At 35.9% G+C, this 25,738-nt stretch overlaps 1 protein-coding gene across 1 annotated transcript; it reads left to right on the forward strand.

The window, feature by feature from the left end:
- The first annotated feature begins 4,787 nt into the window (after window positions 1–4,787).
- LOC122002589 (zinc finger AN1 domain-containing stress-associated protein 15-like) lies at window positions 4,788–13,586 on the forward strand. Its single transcript, XM_042557812.1, has 2 exons — window positions 4,788–4,836; window positions 13,192–13,586. The coding sequence occupies exons 1-2, from the start codon at window positions 4,788–4,790 to the stop codon at window positions 13,584–13,586; spliced, it is 444 nt and encodes a 147-aa protein (XP_042413746.1).
- Window positions 13,587–25,738: the final 12,152 nt, after the last annotated feature.

Consider the following 25,738-nt stretch of genomic DNA (forward strand, 5'->3'; position numbering starts at 1 on the left):
TCAAACTTGACCCAATCTCTACCATGGTTGATCTAATCCAACCATTTGATTCAAGCCAACTTAATATAATGAATCTAATTCATTAAATTAAATTGATTTAATAAGTCATAATCTAAATTAGACTCATTAAATACATGAATCAACTTGAGTCGAACCCAAGTTAGCCCAATTAGGATTACTCTTAATCCAATTTGATTTATCAAATAAATCTAATCCTCTTGGTTCATCATATGAACCTAATCTCCATCTATTTGTCCTAAGTGTGTGACCCTATATGTTCTTGTAACGTTGGCAATGCCCTAAACCCATTTAGGAGCATAAGTAATGAGCGGTATCTAGCAACACATCATTACTACCCAAGTTACAAGAATGTCGAGATCCGACATCACCTTGTGACTACCAATTGTGACTACTCACAAAATAATGACAAGTGTCCTTCTATCCTAGACATCTAGATTGATCAATGTGAGGCATAGACCGTGTCATCCTCTAATCAATCTAAATCTTGAACTCCAAGTAGACTCACTCGATCAAATGAGCTCAACATCTAATGTTGACTCATTTGAGCATGACCATGCGCTTAGTGGTCTCATTCTATCAAGAATAGCGATGTCGCTCCCGTCATATGGGAGGGATAGATCCCATCTACATCACTCACATCCCTCTGCATAATTCGTTACATACCCAGTAATCGCCTTTATAGTCCACCCAGTTACGGGTGACGTTTGACGAAACTAAAGTACATAACTCCTTATGTAGGGATCCATGGTGACTTCAGGTCTAAGGACTAATAGTCATACTAATAGCCACATGAGAAAGTATATGACACTCATATAACGATCCATGATACTTTCTCATGGCAGGTCATTCAGTATACATTCTCTAATGCATACCCTTGTGTCAGCTTGATATCTCTATATCCATGACTTGTGAGATCAAGTCATCGAGCTGACCTACATGCTAGTCTTATTGTATTAACATTGTCCCTGAATGCTAATACTCGACTAGGAATGATTTAGAGTAGTGTTCCCTATATCATCTCACTATCGATTCAACTAATCGATTGATATAGGTATGAACCTTCTACTCAAGGACGCTATTATACTTAGTCTATTTGGCACTAATATAAATAAGTATAATAACCAAACAAATGCCTTTATTACTATACAAGAATATGATATACATGAGTCCATACAATCATCAAATGATTGGCTCTAGGGCTCTAACTAACACTTCGGTGGGTATATATTTGGTCTGGTCATCTTTTATACTTCGATTGACGGTTAGTCCTTCTGAAGCGTCCTCACTCTAATACCACTTGTTGCTCCCTTAGCTACTAGTAATTAAAAGAGGGTGAATAGCCTAAAATAAAAAGTAAATGCCTTTCTTGAACTTTACAGCTTAATTAACATAAATACTTGTACAAAAATAGTAAGTAAATTAAAAAAAGAGGGACACATAGATTTTACTTAGTTTACAATTAGAAGATTACTAATCCAAGATGTTGAAAAAACACACTAAAGTCTACTTTAGGTGGAGAAGCCTCTTATAGCAGTTAACACACATAATTACAAAGCTAAATTGAAAATAGATCGTTTATAAGTGTTGTTTTTAGCTTCTAGGATCATGGTTGTATTTATATCTCTTATCGGGGTGCCTGGTTATATCCAGGTTGCAACGGATTCCGACACGTTGAGTTTCGATAAACTTTCTGGTCCGGGGACCCGAAAGAGTTTTGGGTGCCCAGAAGGGTTTCAGGCACCCGAACAGTGTCGATACAACCCCCATTGGGCGAGGCACCTCAGGGGCACCCAGGTGATCTGGGTGCCCAGACCGAAGTCAACTTCCCTGTTGACTTTTTGGTTTAGACTCTTGCTCCGTCTCCACTCGCTTGAGTGATTTCAGCCATCCAGAATATGACTCACCCGAACTCATTTTTCGGCCTTCTTGAGCAACCTTCAGCTCCGACTTCTTGTCCCTCAGAACCGCCACACGCTTCATTCTCGTCGGCCATCATACTCTTCCACAGCACCTCGTCCCTCGGACGTACCGAGCCTGTCGACTCTCTCCCAGGCCGTCCTTCTCGCCAAATGCGTCTTTCGCTCGACTTCATGTGCTCCTAAGTTCCTACACACTTAGACACAGTGCATCAAAACATAATAGGATTTAACTTGACTTGGTTGATCACATCAAAACTACCACAAAGAACTTACAATCTCTCCCTTTTTGATGTGAATAACCCCAAGTTAAGTTAGAGTAAACCAAAAACAAATAGAAATGACAAGTATATATTTTGCATTTAAGAAAATAATATGTAAAAATTAATGTACCCTCCCCCTAGACTTAACCTCTAGTTCTCCTCTTTTAATCACATAAAAAAATAGAATATTTCATGAAAATAACTTGTAAACAAATTTAAATCAGTGTCTAAGGGATAAAAATAAGGCGATTTTATCCAGAAAAATCATAAACATTTAAATTTCAAAAATCTCAATTTTTTACAACTATTTATAAAAAAAACATTTTTTTTTAATTATTAAAAAATTCTGAGAATTTTTCTAATTGTTAAGCTTAAATATCCAAAGTTGAAAAGTTTTCAAGAAAAATTGAATTAAATTTAAGCTATAATAAATTCTTTTCTATATAAAGATTTATTTTCGCTAAAATTTTCTTTAAAATGGTTTCTGAGCTAAAAAAATCATAAAGAATTTTCTAATAATGGAATAGAGTAAGTATTTTTACAAAAAAAATGAACTTTCAAAAATTTAATTTTTAAGAATTTTTAATATTAAAAATTTATATTTGAATAAATAATTCATAGAAAATTTACCAAAGTAAAAAAATTTTGAAAATATTTTCTTAATAGAGAAAATAATAAAGTTACATAGAAAGAAATTTTACAAAAAAATCGCACTACAAGATATTTTTAAATTGAAAAATACCAATTTTGTTAAAAAAAATCATAGAAAAATAATACAACAGTAAAAAAAAAAATTGAAAATTTTTTCATAGATGAGTAATAATTTTTTTTCTCAGAAAAAATTAAATTATAATTAATTTCTAACAGAAATCATGCAAAGAAATTTATTTGATAATTTTAAGCAAATAAAAAGTACGATATGCACAAAAAAAATAATTTATACATGATTTTGGAACCCAAAATAGGTTTCTTCCAACTGAGTTAATTAAAAAATTTTTAGGAGTATACTTTATTGACAATTTTCTAATTTGGCCTGATGATATATAAAATGCCAATTTAATCTATTATAAATTCGAGCTTGTTGAATATGCGAGCATGCAACATTTTTTGTTTCTATTTTTTATTTTTATCTGGTCAAAATCCTCTAATCGATAAGATGTTTCTAAAGTTCCTTTTAACTCATTATTTTCTTTTAATAATTTTTTATTTTTTATTTCTAATTTGCAAGAACTTTTTGACAACATTTTTATAAATTTAAACAATTTACCCGGAGGTAGAGATCGTACCTGACTTACCTTGTCGATCTCAGACACTCCCCTTAATGAACTGCTTTCCTCTGACATTGCTTCCCCTTTATCGATACTCTCGATGTTCATTTCTGATGAGTTTGCTTTATCACCTTCTTCGTGGCTTGCCATCAGTGCAAGTCCGGCGTAGGCTTCGATTTCTGATTCTGATGAAGTTTCGTCCCATGTCGCCTTTAAGTTCTTGTGCCTTTTCTAGGTTGCCTGGGTCGCCTTTGTCTTTTTCCTTATCCTTGTTCTTGTTCTTTAGTTTTGGACATTTGTTCTTGGCATGCACTTCTTCATTGCAATTGTAGCATCTTACCTTTCTTTTCCTTCTATTACCCTGCAATTGATTAAACTTATTAGTTTTAATAAATTTTTTGAATTTTCTTACCATAAAGATTGTTTCATCATCATCGAGAGTCATTTCAGATTCCGATTCATCCATTTTTGCCCTTAAGGCAACGTTATGCTTAGGCTCCTTCTTCAAATCTGCACATCTAGTTTCATGCACTTCAAATGTAGAAAATAATTCTTCTACTGTACTTACTTCTATATTGTTATAGCCCTTACAACAGTTAAAGGCACCCGGATGGTATCGATACAACCCTAGCTGGGCAAGGCGCCTAGGTGATCCGGGCGCCTGGACCGAAGTCAACTTCCCTATTGACTCTTCGATCTGGCTCTCGCTTGGGTGATTTCAGCCATCCAGAATAGGGCTCACCCAAATCCATTTTCTAGTCTTCCCGAGCAACCTTCCGCTTCATCTTCTCGTTCCTTAGAATTACGGCGTGCTTCCTTCTCTTCCACCAGTGTACTCTTTAACAGCACCTAGTCCCTCGGACTCACCGAGCCCATCAATTCTCTCCCATACCATCCTTCTCACTAGCTGCGTCTTTCGCTCCTGTGCTCCTAAGCTCCTGCACACTTAGACACAGGGCATCAAAACATAACATAATCTAACTTGACTTGATTGATCACATCAAAACTAACATGGGGTACTTACACAAACCAAGGGATCTAGCACTGTTCATCCCTCGCTATTCAAAGGAGATGACTTTACCTACTGGAAGAGACGAATGAAAGTATATATGAAGACCGACTTTGATCAATGGTTCAGTGTCACCAAAGGATATAAGGGGCCAGTTGACCACAACACCGGAATTTCAATTGATCTGAAAAATTAGAATCCGGAGATAAAGAAGAATACCCAAATCGACTTTAAGGCCCTCAACATAATTCAATGTGGTCTAACGAAGGAGGAGCCGAACTGTGTCGGACCACACAAGAATGCAGAGGAGATGTGGGACAAGCTCATAGAACTACTCGAAGGGACCAACGATGCAAAAGGTAACTAAAAGAGATTTTTTTTTCAAATAGGACATTTAATATCAAAATACAGGAAGGAAGACTGCAAGTCAACTACACACAAGGATCAAGGGCATCCTCAACGGACTCTAATCTCTCAGAGCTCGTTGTAGCATTGGACCGTCCTTTTTGTTTTGATAATGCTTTCTCATCTGCGATTTAAATTTATTAGATTTAATAAATTTATTAAATTTTCTTACTAGTAGCATCGCTTCATCTTCGTCGATCGACGCTTCGGAGTCAGGACCTTTCTTCTTGGCTCTCAAGGCAAGATTGTTGTTTGACTTTTCAATTTCTTTAGAATCTGCACATCGAGTTCGTGAAATTCAAAAGTGGAAAACAAATTTTCTAATGTACTTACCTCGAAGTCATTAGAGATGTAATATGCATCTACTAAGGATGACCATTTTGGAATTCTTGGGAAGGCGTTGAGCACATACCAAATTGAATCTCTGTTCGTTGCTGATTCTCTGAGATTGTTGAGCTGAGTGATGAGTTCTTTGATTCGTGCTTGGAATTGCGCTACATTTTCTCCATTGTTCATCCGCAGGTTTGTTAGCTGGGTTCGGAGGATGTCTCGCCTTGCTAACTTTGCTTCCGAAGTGCCTTCATAGAGTTCTAGGAACTTCTCCCAGAGCTCTTTGGCGAAGTCATAACTGCCGATTCGATCGACTTCCTGGGGCGGAAGAACACTGAGTAGATGGAATTCTGCTTTACCATTCGTCACGAAGTCGACTTGCTCCTTCTTCGTCCACTGATATTCTTCTTTGTCTTTCAGAACTGCAAAACCATATTTCATGATTAATAAAATTTCAAAATTCGTTTTAAAGAATACCTCCATCCGACGTATCCATTACACGAAGTCTCCCTCAAATTTTGGTGGGTGAATGCTTGCACCGGCCATCGTCTCATTGTTTCAGTCGACGGTTAGTCCTTCTTAGGCGTCCTGGCTCTGAACCACTTGTTGGACCAGTTAGGGCCGACAAGAGGGGGTTGAGTTTATCTATCAAAAAGTAAAACAAACATCTTTCTCGACCGTTCAACTCAAATTAGCAACAATAGTATAATTAAAATAAACAACAAGAAAATGAAAGAAGAGGCGTAGGGTTTACTTGGTTACAACCTAGGTGGTTGTTAATCCAAGGATAAATGAAAGCTCTAAAAGTCTCCTTCGGTGAAGGCGGAGAAGCCTCTTATACTCGTTAATTGCTCAGATTATTGCTAGGAAAAGAATATAGGAGTTGTTGTTTATTTCCTAGATCCAGGGGTCTTTTTATAGCCCTTAGAAAATCTTATCGGTGGCTTGAAGGCGCCTTCCATAGGGCTGGAAGGCGTCTCCAGTGAGGCGTTAAAGGATAAAGTTTTATCTATTGGCAATGGCTAAAATCAACTTGGTCGAAGGCTCCTTCCATAGGGCTGGAAGGCACCTTTGTACTGCTCATCGAATGCGCCTTCCAGCCATGGAAGGCGCCTTCCACAGTGAAGGTGCGAGGACACCTTCAATTCACTTTGAAGGCGCCTCTAGCGGCAATTCTAACCTCCTTTCGCTCTTCTATTGCTTTGATCACCTGGGTGATCGCGACCGTCCGAAATAGGACTCACCTGGACCCATTTTCTGGCTTTCTCCTAGAGTAGGCTTCCGCTTCGGCTTCTTATCCCTCGGAATGTCGTGCATGTCCTTCTCGTCCACCAGTGTACTCTTTCGCAGCATCTCGTCCCTCGGATGCACCGAGCCCGTCGGCTCTCCTCTCGTGCCATTCTTCTTGCTAGTTGCGTCTTATGCTCGACTTCTTGTATTCCTAAGCTCCTGCACACTTAGATACAAGGGTCAAATACAACAGGACCTAACTTAACTTGGTTAATCACATCAAAACTACCACAAGGTTCCAATAGAATCGAACCTGGGCCCAAAGACAAATTAGACTCAGAAGATGATGATGAAATCACCACCGAGTTAGTGAAAATGGTACAAAAACTATACAAGAAGAAGAAGGGCTTCACCAAACAAGATCAAGAAGGTGACTCAATCGAACACAAAGGCTAAATTCGAAGTTACCTACTATTGCTGCAACCAGAAGGGACACTACAAGCCGGAATGTCCAAACTAGAAGCGAGGAAGAAGGAAGGCGTTGAAGGCAACGTGGTCTGAGTCATCGGAAGAGTCAGACGAAAAAGAACAAACTGAAGCAAACTTCCTTGCTCTACCCGTACAAGTTCATATTACCGAGACTGAATTTGAGTTTAAGACAGAATCGAAATCTGAGTCCGAGCAAAGCTACGAATCTGTGTTCGGTTCAGAAGGTTCTAAATCCACTGTAAGTATTTCCTTAATTAGATCTCATAATTTAATTTCTTACTTATTAAGAAAATTTGCTAAGTCTAATATTCGGGTTAAGATACTCCAAAAGGAGATTGAATCCCTTAAGGAGAAGGCTAACCCAAGTTCTTTAACTGAACCAGTCACTACTAGATAAAAAAACCTTTTGAGACACAACAAAATATGTTTTAAATTGTAAATTTGGTGTCTCAAAATATTTTTGAGACGGTGATGAGACAATAATGTAGCCGTCTCTAATACAAGCGTCTCAAAAAAATATTGAGATAGTTATACTGTCTCAAATGCTATTTAAGACGATGATGAGACGGTTGTTCAATTGTCTCAAAAATATTTAAGACAGTTATTTTTTTGTCACAAATGTTATGTCTTATCTTGTGAAAAATTAAAGACACTAAATTAAGATGGTAATGTGACATCTCAAATAAAAGTGAAGACAGTAAATTACTGCCCCTAATGTTTTGATTTGTTAATGCACCATTTGTGACAAAAATTAATAACCTTAAAAGAACATTTACTATACAAATTAATCTAGATCAGATTAATTGAATTGTCATTTCAAAACAAAAGGAAAAACTCTCTTTAAAAATTAAAAGTGATATACATAATATAAAATTCAAATATTTTTTAACTTACAAGCTAGTCAGTACATAAGTTCCATGCCAACATTCATCCAATAATAGAAATATCTATATATTCATCATTAATTTGATAAGAAAAAAAATTACTATTCCCATGAAAGTTACACAAAAGAAAGCCTAAAGAACAACTCCTCGTGATCTGGAAATAACTTCTATAATCCTTCTTCATCAGAATCCTGAACATAAAAAATCTCTTATTAGATATCATAAAAATGATTTATAATATACACTGTTAAAAAAAATTAATAAACAAAACTTTTCAATAAGAAATCTCATCATCTAACACGTAATCCTTTTTCTTGCAACTATGTATATAAATAAAACAAATAACCCAAGCAATCTAATTGAGCATTTATAGTTTCTGCATCTTTCAGATGCTACAACAAGTTTGCATGAAGTAGTCTAGTCCTGGAATGCACAAAAATTTAAGATGGGAGGAAGAAAAGGAAATATGAAGCATGACAAAAGTATGTACGGTATGCACGATTGCTCATGTTTTATTTTAGAAAACACCAAACAAACTTTAAAAGTTGAAAAATTAATACTAATTTCTAAGCATTGATATTACATGTATTACATGTTAACCATCTAATATAAGTTGAACTGAGTTTTTTTTAACCTTTACAATTAAGAAGACAAAAAGAGCTGACTGAAAATGTATTACACTCCTAGATGTTAAGGTTGTACATGGACAAAAAGAACGATGGAGGAATAGAATGAAGTAACATGAATAATTTTAGATATTTGTACTTGTTGGTTACCCAATCCTTATACATGTGAAATAGTATTATTTGCAGTCTAAATAAAAATAATGTATGTATCACAAAACTATCAAAATTCATCAAAAAAGTAGTTATTTAAATAAAGTCAAGATACCTTTTGATTACTAAAGTCACTAGATTCCATGCGAAGATGAGTCAATGGGGATTCATGATTCTCTAACTTTGATTGAAGTGCATCTATTTGAGATTTCATTTGATTTAGAATAGGAGTCATTACTTTCATACACTCTGCTACAACTTTCTCCGTAGTCATTTTGATTAACGCATTTGAATGTTCATTGGATGACAAGGGGTGAGTACGCATGTCAGAAGGACTAGGACCTAAACCCATAGTGCGAACATAACCATGACTTTCATTTCCCGTGAAACTATTGAAAATCTTCTGTCGCAACTCAGGTGTTTGATCCTCAACAGGTATCGCTGATAATTTTTCTTGCATTTGACCCTAGATGTTTATTAACATCAATAAATATAGATCTTTCACAAGTAAACAGAATGATAATATCTTAACAATATAAGAATTATAAATGCATGTGTTTACTATTAAATTTGCAACCTCGACATGAGCTGGAACTCCATTTTTGCAACGAGCCTCAATGTACGTTGTTAAGGGATCGGTTGACCGTCCATCAGCTGGCAACTATATAAAAATGACAAATCCTTATACATTTGTTACAAAAAAAAAAACAAAGCATATTATAATTATACATACTTTTATTTTGAAGTTAGGCATCGAAGTCCTTCCAGTCCTATGTATTGGCCCCACAAGTTCTCTATTAAGTGCATTTTTCTTTAAAATTTCCTTTAAAACAGAAGAAGAAAAAAATAGAGATTTTTTGAACAGGTTATAATGACGATAATAAAAAAATCATAAACAATGTTACTTGAGACAAGAAATTACTTGAAATTTGTTTGTACTCCAGTACTCGATAAGAATCCTCCATTGCTCAGGTTCAACACGATAAAAATAATCATTTATAGTTTACTGATAAAAACAATCATTTATAAAAGAAAAAGTAGCTCGTCAAATTTATATATTTATGAAAAATAATCTATTTGACAATCATTTAGAAAAGAACAACACCTTTTCTAGAAGTTCTCTTCAATGTGATAAAGCTCTAACTTCAGAACTGTCGATATTCAATGCCTACAAACGAAATTGTAAAAAAATTAAATGTGCATCATGACATCAAAGGATTGACCACCCATCTTCAATTATAACACAAAAAATCATCACCAAATCTAAAACCTTATGAATAGATTATAGAAGTGAGTGTATGAGTGAATCTTGTAAAAGTATGCTTGATTTGTTTGGTATACAGTAAGTAATAATCTTAAAATTGTTGAGTTCTAAAAGTAATTATATTAACCTTTTATTGAACATCTTAATTTCAATAGGATGGGGAACCCAAAATAGAAGCAAAACTCGAACAACACGCTAAAACTTGTCAAATTTTGGAGTGGTGTGATTAATTTCCTATCACTCCCAGCATCACCAACAGATAATTTTCTTTTTATGACTTGTAATTTATCGCAATTAAAATTAGGTTAATTTCACCACCGCATCCAGAAATTTTTTCAACTAGCGTCGTGACAAAATACTCCTAAAATCAAATCAAAGGCAATAAGAGATATACCATGTAAATTGATTTACCGGCGTGGCCTGATCGGGCAGATCACAGGGCGGGCACGACAGGGTGAGAAGAAGAAGACGAAGAAGACGGAAGTGGCGGCGAAATCAACGACGACGGCGACGGCGGCGGCAGCGATGACAGCGACAAGAGCAACGACGATGTGATTTAGGGCTCAGGTGCGTGAGAAAAGAAGTTGAGAAGAGAAGAGAAATTAGAAAACAACGTTAATAAAAATTTACAACTTATAACTTAGTTTATAAATAAAATCAATTTTCTAAAATATACTAATTTAAATATATAATATAATAAAATATAATAAAAATTCATTTTAAATTTTTTAAAATTAAAAAAAAAAGTTCTATATAATCATATAAATTTATTTTCATATTAACTATTAATTAGATTATTTTTATTTTCCTAAATAAATTTAATTAAATTAAATTTATACAAATTTAGAACGTATAACTTAGTTTTGATAAATAAAATTAATTTTCTAAAATATACTGATTTAAATATATAATATAATAAAATATAATAAAAAGTCATTTTAAATTTTTTAAAAATCTAAAAAATTCTATATAATCATATAAATTTATTTTCTTATTAACCATTAATTATATTATTTTTATTTTCCTAAATAAATTTAATTATACAAATTTAGAACTTATACCTTAGTTTTGATAATAAAATTAATTTTCTAAAATATACTGATTTAAATACATAATATAATAAAATATAATAAAAATTCATTTTAAATTTTTAAAAAATCTAAAAAATTATATATAATCATATAAATTTATTTTCTTATTAACTATTAATTATATTATTTTTTCCTAAATAAATTTAATTTAATTTAATTTATACAAATTTAGAACTTATAACTTAGTTTTGATAATAAAATTAATTTTCTAAAATATACTGATTTAAATATATAATATATAATATATAATAAAAATTCATTTTAAATGTTTAAAAAAACTAAAAAATTCTATATAATCATATAAATTTATTTTCATATTAACTATTAATTATATTATTTTTATTTTCCTAAATAAATTTAATTTAATTAAATTTTAATTAGTTTTAATTAATATCATCCTCTCTCTCTAGATATAATAAATTTATTATTTATTCTTATTATTATGTTATTTAGTGTTTAGGCATATGCTCATAATTCTTAAATTATCAATATGTTTTATTATATCAGTAAGTAATAAATTAAATATTTAATATGTTTGTTTTTCATTATTCATAAATTATCAATGGTACCTAAACACAAATTATAAATTAAAAATTTTCATTAAGTTAAATTTGAAAATATATTTTTCTATGTTATTATTGTATAATAATTATATATTATATATATATAAATCCGAGCTATGACCATTCTGTGAAATGATATTGGACCTAGAACAGTAAAGTCCGTGACAGATACTGCGACCGTTCCGACGAATCATAATCAAGATAATTTGAGACAAATATTTTTTTTACCGTCTTATCTTATATAATTATATTTTCAACCGTCTTTATTAAGTGTCTTATTTAGTTGAATTTGAGACAAAATCTTAAATAATGTCTTAAATTTAATGCCCCCATGTAAAATTTTGAGACATCTATTATTAATGTCTTAATTACGTAGTATTTGAGATGAATTTTGTCACTGTCTTAAAATATTTGTCTCAAAAGCCTAGTTTTCTAAATCTCATAATTTAATTTCTTACTTATTAAGAAAATTAGCTAAGTCTAATATTCAAGTTAAGATCCTCTAAAAGGAGATTGAACCCCTTAAGGAGAACGCTAACCCAAGTCCTTTGACTGAGCTAGTTCAAAGTGGAAATTAACACAAGTCCAACAACTTGAGGAAGAAAATTTCAATTTGAAAACTTAAATCAAAGGACTTAAGGACACGTTAGAACGGTTCACCTTGGGTTCCAAGAATCTTGATCTGATTTTTGAAAAACAAAGGTCGTATACAACTGAACTTGAGTACAAGGCTAGAAATTGATTCAAATCTTACTTGTCTTTAGTGAATCGATCAACTAAGATCCTAGTCTAAGCATGACCCTCAAGTCTAATCTAACTAATCAAGTTGGACTTGATCAATATTTGATCCCCAAGGATCAAATCCACTACCTTGATAGACCTTATCGAGGATATGATCCAGGCGGAGCCAATAGAAAGACCATCTTTCACTACAACAAAAATGTTAAAAGACAACACCCCTATGACAACGGTTTTAAGAGAAAGCGTTGCGTATTTGCTCAAAGACAACGATTTTTGCCAAAATCATTGTCTTTGAACTCCCCATTAAATATAAAAGACAACGGTTTTGTGAAAACTGTTGTCATTGAGAGACTTCTTTTTAAAACGACAACACTTTTTACAATGATTTTATAAACCGTTGTCTTTATCCGCGTTTTTAGGGGTTACAACAACAGTTTTGATAAAACCGTTGTATTTGACTTTGGTCTTTTTTCCCCTCGCGCGCAGTTTTTGCTTTCCCTCTCTCTGAATATCTTTTCGGCGTCGTGTCTTCCCCTTCACGTTCCCGAACCCTAGCCATATTTCTTTCCCTCTCCTCATACAATCTCTTCACGCCATCTTGTCGACCGACCGTCCACCTCCGCTGGATCTTCCTCCACGACGCGCGGTGTGCTCTCCTCTCATTTCTTGGTGAGCGGATTTCTGAGCTCGACGAGGCCCTTTGATCGTACAAAGCCGCCCGCCGTCTCTCGATTTATTTGTGCCCCAAGTATAGTTTTTTTTTTATTTTTCTGATTTACTGGAGAAAAATCTCGGATTTGTTCTATTTCAGCTCGTCGATCTCATCATCTCCCTACTTATTGAGTCTGTTTGTTACCCTTGCAAAGATGGTTTCTTTTTCGTTGAATTAATCAAAAGATTTTGTTGATTTTTGTTTCGATTTGGTCCCGAAATTGAAACAGATGCAGGGGAAAGGTGTGATCTTAACAAGGACAAAGCGGAGATTCTCAAACCTTCTTCCTCTTCCCCTTCTATTTTGCCGCAGCTTCCCCCTCAAGGATTTGAAGCTCCGGAGAGGCCTGAGAGATTCCAGGCACCTACTGTTCCGATTTCCTGCCCGCCGAAGAACGAGGAAGACTGTCGTCCATCCCCGACCATTCAGTCCATTAAGCGTTGCTTGATCTGCAGGAAAAGGGTGGGCTTGACCGGCTTCCAGTGCCGCTGCGGCGATCTCTTCTGCAAACTTCACCGGTACTCCAATTCCCATGACTGCTCATTCGATTACAAGGCGGTTGGAAGAGAACAAATCGCCAAGGCCAATCCTCTCATAAGAGCTGCGAAGATCATTAAAATATGAGTGTTTCTTTTCCTGCTTTTACTCAACATTTCTTGAAGTTAACTGGGTCTAGCTACTTCATCTTGTAGTCTGATTGAATTGCATTGTCTCTGAATTTTTTTTTTAGAGATTTGTCCAACTTTATATGTGTCATCAGATACACGGACCCACGGGTGCTTGAGATACATGAAAGCACCTACTGTTTTTTTTCTCAAAATGATAACAAAAAAGATTGTATGTGATACATGAAAGAATAGTTATTTTTTATTGACTAATTTTGTTGTTAGTAACTATTTTGTTTGTTTGGGCATTTCAGGATGATTACGTGCAACAAAAAAGAGAGGGGAAGCTGCAATTTGAAGGGGTTTGTTTTTATTTCCCTACTGTTGAATTTGAGATTGAAGACCTAATGCTACTACACTGAGCTGATCCATGGTTGGTCTTTATCAGAGTGGAGATGATGTTAAGGTTGATAAACTTCCACCATTTCAAGCTCATCCCAATCTAATGTGCATGTTTTCCACCTTGAGTTGCTTCAATAAAATCAGTCATCGACATCTTATCTAATGAGCAAAAGCTGGATGAATCTCTCCAACCCAAATAGTACATCGAAAGATCTATTGTCCAAGTTGTAAAGCATAAAGCAAACCTACATCAATGGTCTTGCCAATGAAAGTAATTCATCATATAACCTTTCTTTTCAATACACATTGTAGTTTCACTCTGACAGTCAACAATCGGTTATAAAATGCAGGAAATATTGTTGTTCTTTTCTGAAATGTGGCTAATAGTAGTCTCATTTACAGAATAGACTCCACTGGTGATACTGTGACCTTGAGGACAAACTCCAATCATTCTGACCAACTACTAACTGCTACTAATGGATGTGGTACGTGCCATGTATAATTGTTTTATCTCTTTCATTTTTGGAGCAGTTAAATTTTAGTTGGGATAGTAGGGCTACTACCAAACTCCAAAACCCCCCAAGTGTAAGAAATCCTTCATTGTGTCAGTGATCTCCAGATTACCCCTCAGTGCTATCAATTGGTAACTTAGCTCAATGGTTAGTAGAGAAAGCTCACAACCCCACACCAATGCTCTCTTTGTTCCCTTTTGATCCAAGTCCAAATGAGGATTTTATGTGATGAATGTGATACTATTGGTGACGTTATAGGGACCCGTGTTGTTTGGCCTACACATTAGGTAGTGATGAAAAATGAGGTAAATTTCCTACTCATTCGGGCACCACACTGTCTACTCATTATTAACACAAAAGAAGCCTCATTTCTTTATATATAGATGGGTCCATGAGACCACTAGGAGTGCAATGGTGTAAATTTAAAATAAATATGAGCTTTTTAAGGTCATATATGACTTTTTGGTCAAAAGTTAGTGAACTTAAAAGACACAAAATTTTGAAGGAAAAAAATGGATAGATTAAGGGTATCACTAGGAGTGTAACAGTGTTAATATGACGTGAATATAAAATTTTTAGGGTCGCATTTATAATTATTTTTAGGATCATTAATGACTTTTAGATGAAAGTGATTGATAAAATAATTAAATTTTTTTTTTTGCCTTGGTTTGGTTTAGTTCAAGTAAGAAAATTAAATTTGTTTACTTTGGTTTACGACTGTAATGGGTTAAAAGGAATTTTGAAAATTAAGTGTACTTTTTAATAAATATGGAAATTAGGTGCACTGTTTGAGTATTTCTTAAAGTTAAGTGCCTGAATTGATAAATTGTTGATAAAATGAATGAAATATATAAAAGATGGATTGAGCCATCTGTTAAACCCAATAGGCCTAGTTATGACCCAAGTGCCAAATTACTTTTTAATGTTTTTTTTATATAATTTCCACGATGAAAGCTAGAGAATTTTATGTGATGAAATTTAGGAGAGAAATTATTGAAGGAAATATTACCAGCGCGAAGGATTCACTTATCTCAATGGTAATATTTGACATATTCTCAATTTTCTCAAATAATTTCTTTTATTTGACTTTGCTTCTTCATTACTGATTTTTTTTACTAAATTAATTTGGGTATGTTAACCGTTCAAGAAAACAATTTACTCCAACGAAGAAATAGACGAAGTGCGATCCGAATGGGCGGATTGCGTACTAGACTATATTCATTACTAGGTATAAATTACTAGACTTCAAAAGATGGTTAAACACTTTGTTTGTGACTCCATGACTTATTGATTTTGATTCCTTACTGCCAATAATTTGTTTATTCACAGCTAGCTATCTCCTTTGCTCAATACTTTATTCTTGCATTTCTACCATGAGCAGAATTAGCTGACATTTCCCTTATTTATTGCCTCTCTTTGTGGTCCAAAATTAATAATGGCTGGGTTGTGTGAGTAGCTTATTTAGTTGTTTCCGAATTATGCAAGGACTGACAATGTGGAAGTTATCTCTTTGTGAATTGTTAGATGATGACCTTTTGTATCTTATGAGTTGCTCTACAAATTTCTTGTTTGTACTCTCCTTATGGTTTTCGTGTATATGCCATGACTTAATCTTATTTTTCCTCTTATAATTTTTTTTTTCTTTTTACAATCACATTTAAATTTTTACTATGTTGAACTACATACTTTGTTGATGACTCCTTGAGCATAATACTACTGTGGCAAAAGTACATTCGAAATTCATTGTTGATGACAAATTTTTATTTCCTACTTCCATCTTGTTGGACCTTGCAAGTAACATCGCGAATGACAATTATGATGCTTCTGCAAGCACAACTATGTTAATCTATATGCATGTTAGTGATTGCTTGAGAATAATGAAATGAAGAGCTTGTAAAGGCATTTCGTGTATGATCCATAATATATTGATATACAAAACATCTATATACTGCAGTTTGATTTCTTAATAGTTTGCTCTATATACTTTTGCTTGGATGAGCAGTGTAAATTACTTGTGAATTGCACGTGCATTGCAGCTAAATTTGTTAGATTTTCTCTTTGTATTGATGAAATGGGAATGAAAAATCTATTTTTCCAGCTGGAATGTAGTGAATGTTATAGCTCTTAATCTACACTTATTTGATTGACACTTTGATTCTTTTAGGTGTCCTATGTAATTATTAAAGCTGTGCGTATGCGATTTCTATTTTGAGAAATTTGTGGAATTGTTTTTAGCTCTACAAACAATTCACCCTACCATAACTCATCATGATGATCCAATTCTTTTGGTTCAAGTTTTAATTGGAAGATTTTGAACCCATGTTTTTTTACTTTCACTTATGCTTTTGTGATGGGTCTGTTTATTGCAGATCAATTTGCAGCTCCTGGCAACTTGTTACTTGCAAAATGGAAAAGCATATTGTGCCTACCAGGTCTCAATGGTAATGTAGTCTGGAAAATGGCACAGAAAATTACATGAATATTTTGTTTCAAGATGTTAATGGATGTAATACGCTTTGCATGGATTCTATTGATCTTGGATGATAGTTCACTTAAATAATGTTAGCTGCATGCAGTGCTAATTATTTAGTAAACTATGCTAAGCTAGGTATCACTGCTCCTAGTAGATTCCATGTACTGTTATTCTCTAATAAACACCTCTTTTTGTTTCCTTCATTTGGTTTGTTTTTGCCTTCTATGCACTACAAATTGGTTAATTACATTCTCCTTTTGGAATTCTGGAATTTGATAAATTTTGTTAAATTTTTCTCTTGCAGGTCTGACAATTCGTGAGGCTTGAGTTTTTTTGATGCAAGAAGTGAGATTTGTTAGGATGTAGCTTGCCTTGCTAATTTGTAAATTAAAAGCCATATGGAGAACAACAAATGGAAAACATGTGATTTAATGTATATGGAGAGTAATGGAAAACATGTGTATTTTGATGAGTAACAACTCATTTTGTATATTTTTGTATATGTGGCTACAAGATGAATTATATATGGATGTTTATTTTGGATTTAATGTAGTAAATATTTAGTTTTGTAATGGTGGTTTGCTCATAGTAAAATAAGATTGGTTGTTTGTGATAGATCGTTTGAAGCGATAGAGGGGGGGGGTGAATATCGCTCCTTTTAAAAACTATTTCTTTTCTTTTATATCAAAGTCGTGCAGCGGAAATAATAAATGAGACAAGGTTATTTACTTCGTTCGGAGTTTAGCTCGACTCCTACTCGAAGGCTCGCGGTCCTTGACTGCACAAGTGAGCAAGGCACTATAATCCTTTTTTCCGAAATTCTCGGAAAGAAGTGAATCGTACAATGGAGCAAGATAGTGACACACTACTATCTTGCTTTAAAAGAAATTACAATGCAAGCTTTAATTAAAATATACCGACAACGAAATTGTAGATGGAGCTTAGGTCGGCGCTTTAGGATGCAGTAGCTTGCTGAGCTAATGAAGACGAGTTGTTCGCAGAGCAGGAATTTCTGATCAGATCATTGTTCTTTAGATTCTGACTTCGAGCACATTTTATAAGAATCTTGGACGTTCGGTCGACCGAACCTGCTCCCTTCCATTCTGGCTGAAGTCCGAAGCTGGCTCGATCTTTTGCATTTACTGATCTTTAATGGTTCGGTCGACCGATCCCTCTGTTCGGTCGACCGAATTGGCTCCTTCCCTGTTCGTCGAGATTTATCGTGATATGCATTTACTGTGCCTTTAATATTGATGGTTTCGTCGACCGATCCTCGGGTTCGGTCGACCGATCATTGTAGTTTCCTTCGGCATCTGATCGTTGCTGATTAAACTGATATGTGCTGAGCCATCTTGGTTCGGTCGACCGATCCTCTGGTTCGGTCGACCGATCCGGCCAAACCTGCAACACAGTATTAAGCAAAGTATCCCTGCAACACAAAGGTTAGCACAGTAATATATAATGCATGAGTATGACAGTTAGGACTGTCTTGATATCAACTTGGAAACCTTCCCCGTTTCTTTAGTTGGATCAGCGACCTTAGGTTGTTCCCTTTAGGAACCCGACCTCACTATCGCTCTTCCAGTTGCATACCTCAACTTAGCTGCCAAACATGATTCTCCAGACATGTTTGGTCTTTTGTCTGCTCAGTGTCTGATCGCCTGATCCACTAAGACTTTTCCTGCAATACCATATTAGCCAACAACAATAATAGTAATATAGAAAACAATGGTAAACCTAAACCTAGATTTACCGAGATCTGCTGGTCCGGTCGACCGCGCGCGGTCGACCAGAAATCATCCGATCAACCTTGCTTGGAGTTCATTACTCCAAGACTTCTCGTTACCTAAGGTTACCACACCCTAGGGTTTTCTCAACTTGCCTTCACTCACCAAGACTCAGTATTCGGCTACCCAGGGATCAAGTCCTCCAGACCTATCCACTTGACTTCCACGACATACCGAGATTTCCCTTACCTAGCCTACAACTAGGACTCAGTATTCGGCTACCCAGGGATCAAGTCCTCCAGACCTATCCACCTGGCTTCCACGATATACCGAGATTTCTCACCTTGCCTAGCCTCCAACTAGGACTTCCCTTGCCTAGCCTACAACTAGGACTTCCCTAAATCAAACTCCATACTTAAACATACTTAAGCATACTTAAACATATTTGTCTGACATTAAAAATTTTGAAGTCGATTGCACCAACAGTTTGGTATTAATGAACATTAAAGACAACAGTTAAAAATGTTGTAAAAACTAGGTAAACCACAACAGAATTTTTTTGTAAAAAGTGATAAAAGACAACGGTTTTATCCGTTGTAAAATATATTAAAACTGTTGTAAAAAAAACAAAACGTGTCAAATATTATCTACTACAACAGTTTATATTTGTTGTAAAAAATGTCTACCACAACGGTTTATTTCTGTTGTTGAAATTATCTACCACAACGGTTTTAAAACGTTGTCGTATCCTTCGTAGCAAAATTTTGGGCATATAAACAACAACGGATAAAAACCGTTGTCAAATGTCTACAAAGACAACGGATTCAAAATCATTGTCGTAGGGCAATACATTCTACAACACCCTCAGTTACAACGGTTTTTTGACCCTACGACAACGGATAATATCCGTTGTCGTTTGCAGTTTTTGTTGTAGTGTTTATAAATAAACCTTATTTATGCTTGATTTATTGTTTTTCCTTATACATGCTTAGATTAGGATAAATAAAGACTTAGGCTTGATCGATACTTGTTTAGTTAGACCAAGGATTTTCAGAAAGAAAATTAAACATTCAATTTCTTTAAAAGATTTTGTTTAGAAGTGGTTGTTGTTTCAATATCCAAGAAAGCATAGTGTCTCGCCACATCCTGAAAGTCAATTATTGAAATGAATGTTTAATTGACTAATTATTAAACCTTAATCTTGTTGGGACCAAATGTGTAGCTAGAGGGGGGGGGGGGGTGAATAGCTCGGTGCAATTCCGTGCTCGTCGTTGCTTGTTTCTTCAAGGATATGCAGCGGAGAATACGAAGAAACATACACACAACGCTAACAAGAGGATTTACTTGGTATCCACCTCACAAGAGGTGACTAATCCAAGGATCCACACACTTACGCACCCTCCACTAATAAAACACTCCTTTTCGATAACTACCGAAGGCGGAGAAGCCTTACAACACTCTCAATACAAGAAATATCTTACAAGATATGTAATGAAAACCCTAACCCTAGCTTTTTCTTCTTGCTATAACTTGCCTCTTGACTTGGACGTGCCTCCAAGATCCTTCAAGAACTGGCGTGAGAGTGAAGAGGAAGGCTGTGGAGAACTGCTGTGTAGAAGTGAATCGAAACCGTGGAAGTTCTACCGAGAGAAATACTCGCCAACAGCTATATCCTGCGCCAACAGTCAAATCCTGATCGATTAGATTTCTCCCAATCGATCGGGGAGGCTTTGGATCGATCGGTCGATTGACCCAAAGCGCCTCTGTGCTCTCGGGAATTGCCTAGATCGATCGGCTGATCGATCTAGGGTTTATCGTGTGAATCGCACCTCCCAATCGATCGACTGATCGATCGGAGGCTCCCAATCGATCGACTGATCGATTGGGAGGCTTTTTGTTCACGCGACACTTCTCCCCAATCAACCCACTAATCGATTGGGAGGAGGCTTGTCGCGGGGACTCTCCCAATCGATCGGCCGATCGATTAGGCATGAGCCAATCGATCAGCTGATCGATCCAGCCCTTGTTTTTGCCCAAAAATAAGTCCAAAGTCCCCTAAACCAACATCCGGTCAACCATGACTTGTTGGTACACCACGCCTAGCATCCAGTCATCCTTGACCTGCTAGAACTCCCTCACCAAGTGTCTGGTCAATCCCTTTGACCCACTTGGACTTTTCTCCTCGTGCCAAGTGTCCGGTCATCTTTGACCCACTTGGACTTATCTTCACCAGATGTCCGATCAACCTTGATCCACCTGGATTTCTCGTGCCAAGTATCCAGTCAATCCCTTTGACCTACTTGGGCTTTCTAACTCCAGATGTCTAATCAAACTTGATCCATCTGGATTTCCTGTGCCTGGCTTCACTCACCAGGACTTTCCATACTGCCTAACTTCACTCACTAGGTCTTTCACCTGGTTTCACTCACCAGGATTCTCCAGCTGCCCGGCTTCACTTACTGGGACTTCACCTAGCTTCACTCACTAGGGTTTTTCCTTCTGCCCGACTTCACTCACCAGGACTTTCACCTAGCTTCACTCACTAGGATTTTCCATCTGCCTGGCTTCACTCACCAGGACTTTCACTTAGCTTCACTCACTAGGTTTTTTCAGTCAAGTATCCAGTCAACCTTGACCTACTTAACTCTCCTTCACAATCTAACCACATGAACAATTGCACCTGCAATCTCCATGTCTTGTCTCCATGTATTGTCAAACATCGAAACTCAAACATCAAGACTCGAGCTTGAACCAATTCAAGCTCAGTCAACTAGGTCAACCTTGACCTAGGAAATATTGCACCAACAATCTCCCCCTTTTTGATGTTTGACAATACCACTTGTAAGTTAGGCTAATCCCATAGCCTCAACTCCTTTCATGCCAATATGAGAATGATGGTTTCCTTCATTCTCCTCCTTTTCTAGAGGGCAAACTCCCTCTTAGGTAATGAAAACCTAACTTAACCACACATTCTCCCCCTATTGGCACACATCAAAAACTCTCCCCCTGAAGAGTTACCCTACGTTGTTGACAACTTCACTCGTTGTTCACAACACAATAACGAAGGTCTCATACCCTTCATTATTCTAAACGCTCATCCTTGAGCATATACCACTTGGTATATTTACACACGATTCAAATGAAGATCTCATACCCTTCATTGTCATCAATCGCTCATCCGTGAACAAACATCACCTGAATAATGAAGATATCCACTCTTCATTACATTCAAATGCCCAACCTTGAGCATTTTCGCTAAAGAAGGTTAACCACCTTCCAAGGTGTATGAAAAATAAATTTTCATGTCCTTAAAGAGTAACTCCCCCTAAAGACATGCACGTAACTTTTATCATTATACCAACAATGACTTGGAATCCCTAAACCTTTAAGAAACCCAAATTTAGAAGTTTTGAGGTTCAAAGATTTAATATTGAAGCCAAACCTCAACCTAAACTTCTACTTAGTCTTCCTTAACCAATCAATCCTTATTTTCATCATGAAAACTCCCCCTAAATGTATACAAATATATTTTGAGGGGTTAGGAGTGGTTACCTAGACTAAAGGTGGTTTAATATGCTGAAATTAGGCTTTCCCAGCCAAAATCAACATCCTCAATCGATTGAAGTTGGGTCACAATCGATTGAACTCTGCTGAATCGATCCACTGATCGATTCAGACTGCATGGATCGATCGGCTGATCGATCCAGCGAGCTTCTGCTCGCGAGAAATGCCTTCTCAATCGATCGCCCGATCGATTGAGGCACTCCAATCGATCGGTTGATCGATTGAAGCTCTGAAAAGGCTAAAATTCAATTTCAGTCAATTTCAGAAACTCCCCAAAAATTCTACAAAATTTGAAAAATTATGAAAATTCATGTAAACATTCCTTAGGGCATATATTATCATTGAAAAATAGTTTTATAAGAAAATACTTCATATTTTCCAAGATTGACACAAACTAGAAAACTTGTAAAAACTTTAGTGTTTTCTTCTAGTTTGTGTCTAACTTTTCAATGATGAGTACTATCAAAAGATAGTCTTCACCAAAGTTTTCCAAAACATATTTGAAATCATTTTCAAAACCAATTTCCAACCATGTTCTTTGGGCTCAATGCACATGACTTGTACATTAGCTTTCCCAATGATTGGAAAACACATAACTATGTGTTCGATGAACTTAAAACTCACAAAAATGTACTAAATTTATAGGATCGAAAAGAATTTAGATATCTCCACAATGATATGATATTGTCCACTTTAGGCCTAGGCCCTCATGGCTTTGCTCTTGGGCTCTCCCCAAAAGGCCTCATGCCAATGGAGATATCTTTTCTCTTATAAACCCATGATCTTTTCCATGTGTTTCCAATATGGGACTATGTTTGCAACCTTGCAACCCCAACAATCCCCCCCTCAAACAAAGGACCATAGGCTTCCCACGTCCGATCCTTGACCCACCAGGTCTTCCTGCCCCTCGGTCCACTCGACCTACTAGGACTTCCTTGCCTAGTCGCAACTAGGACTTCCTGCCTGATGTCTGGTCCTCTTGATCCGAACATAGGAGCCCCTACTTTCTTTGTTCGAGGTCAATATTGTACCCACATGGCTCAATCAGACCATAGCTCTTGTGCACAGTCGGCGATTAAACCTTCTGACAGTCTAGTCTCTGATACCAATTGTTGGATCGAAAAGAATTTAGATATCTCCACAATGACACGATATTGTCCACTTTGGGCCTAGACCCTCATGGCTTTTCTCTTGGGCTCTCCCCAAAAGGCCTCATGTCAATGGAGATATCTTTTCTCTTATAAACCCATGATCTTTTCCATGTGTTTCCAATATGGGACTATGTTTGTAACCTTGCAACCCCAACAAAATTAACATCTTGAGTTTTGTTCATCATCCTAACATCTCACTTGTATTTAATGTGTACTAAACCACATACAAGTCACCTTATAGTTCATAGTGAGATGTAAAGTTTGGTTTTGCCCTAATCTAGGGATCATGCATATCTACCTAGGCATTTTGAGGTTATGAACATCCACCAAGGATGTTATTTATTAATAAATGTTATTTGTTCTTAAATTGCAAGGAATTAAAATAATACATGATATGTTATGGCATACATCAAAAAGAAATACTTTTCAAAAGAAAGTTTCCTATAACTACATGATGTATGTGTGACATAACATGGTATTTTTGTGTTTTTCATAATAAGACATGAATGCAAAAATAAATATGATGTCATGACATATGATGGGCAAATAAAGCATGGCAAATTAGCATAAAAGTAATACCTAGATTATATCTCTAAGTATCCTTAACCCTTAGCTAAATTAAAGTTTAACCCTAAATTGCCCAAAATGTCCCAAGGAATGCCAAAACCCAATTTTGACATTTCTTTTGCTTTTCCTAATTTGTGCCAATTTAAATTTAGCATATTCCTCAAATTTTTGACACATTTTACTCTTTTGAAGAGTAACAAATTGAAATAAGGCTTAGACTTGCCTTTAACTTCCCAATAAAATGCCAACATCCCAACTTGACATTTCTTTACACTTGATTTCTTGTGCCAATTAAAATTATATCCAAATCCTCAAATTATGACACATCTTACTCTTTCCAAGAGTAGATGAAAATCCACTTCATTTTCAACTTCCCAATAACCTTGAAAATGCTCTTAGAGTGTCAACTTTATCATGATTGGGTTAACTATCCTTTCAATTAGAGTTGACACTCTCTAACCCATCTAAGGGGTAGAGAAAATGCTCCTAGGAACCCAAAACCTATTGGTGCTCCTTGGATGCTCTAGGTATTCACTAGGGATAACTTCCCTAGATACCTTCCTAGTGACCTTGTTAGGCTTCTTAGAAACCTTGGTCACATTTTCTAGGTCAACTCTAGGGATTTCTTCCCTTGTGACCTTCTTTGTGACTTTCTTGGACTTCTTAGAAGTTTTAGCCACTTTTGTTGTAAAAATACTCTTAGGAATAACCTTCCTAGTATTTTTGACTTGACCATTTGACCTAGACTCTGTTCCATAGCTATATGGAATCCTATGGTAAGAAATTACATCCTTCTTAGCCTTTGGTTTATATCCCAAACCTCTATGACCATTGGATGACTTTTGTTGTCCTAAACCTAGGTTTTGACTCTTAAAACCTTGTGTATCATTTGTGATTTTCCTAAGAGTCCTCTCCAATTTATCAAGTCTTGACCTTGACTTGATTTTCTCTCCATAATCCATCAACCTTGGATTTTTCACTAAAGCCTTGATTTTTCTTTTTCTTAGGTAAATACCTAAAATCCTTAGGATTACTTCCTAGTTGGTTATCTACCTTTTTAGCCCTAGATGTGGTAGTCTTAGCATGGAGAGTCATATGTTTTTCTTTAACACTATTATGCTCCCTATTTTTGTGGTAAATAGCATTAAAATGATAAAAATTAGAATTAACATGCTTTTTATCATTATTTAAAGGAGTAGGCTAAACAAATGATACCTTTTGTTTTACCTTGGAGGCTCCCCCTTTACTCATGCCTCCTCCTTGAGCCTTGACCGCTTTCTTCCCCTTAGGACATTGGCTCCGGTAATGTCCTTTTTGATTTCAAGAGAAGCACACAATGTGCTCCTTGCTCTTCTTTGTTCCGGGAGCGGTCTCTTTGGGCTTCACCTTGCCCTTTAGTGCCACTTGGCCCTTCTTCTTGGCCAATTTGGGGCACTTGCTCTTGTAGTGCCCATGTTCCCTACACTCAAAACATATAATATGATTTTTATTGTTAATTGGAACATTTATACCTTCATGTGTAGGGATGACACTTGATCCTCCATTTGATTTAGCTTGACTTGTGGAGGTGGAAGCTTCTTCTTGCTCCGGTGTCAATGATCTACACTCCCCCTCAATCCTAGAGGTGGAGGCTTCTTCATCTTCATCTTGTATATGGAACAAGGAGTATGCCCTCTCCTTGCCCTCTTCATTGCATTCCTTTGAAGATGAAGCTTCTCGGACTTCTTCTTCGGAAGATAAGCATCTCTCACCTTCGGAATTCTCCTCCTCTTGGT

This window comes from Zingiber officinale, chromosome 1A (genome assembly GCF_018446385.1).
Source record: "Zingiber officinale cultivar Zhangliang chromosome 1A, Zo_v1.1, whole genome shotgun sequence".
Classification (NCBI taxonomy): Eukaryota; Viridiplantae; Streptophyta; class Magnoliopsida; order Zingiberales; family Zingiberaceae; genus Zingiber; species Zingiber officinale.

What these genes read in the sequence shown, in the direction of transcription:
- LOC122002589 (XM_042557812.1), top strand. Translation starts at nt 4,788, where the DNA reads ATGTGGGACAAGCTCATAGAACTACTCGAAGGGACCAACGATGCAAAA. An exon ending in AGGGACCAACGATGCAAAAG is followed by an intron (nt 4,837 to 13,191) that starts GTAACTAAAAGA and finishes AAATTGAAACAG; the next exon opens with ATGCAGGGGAAAGGTGTGAT.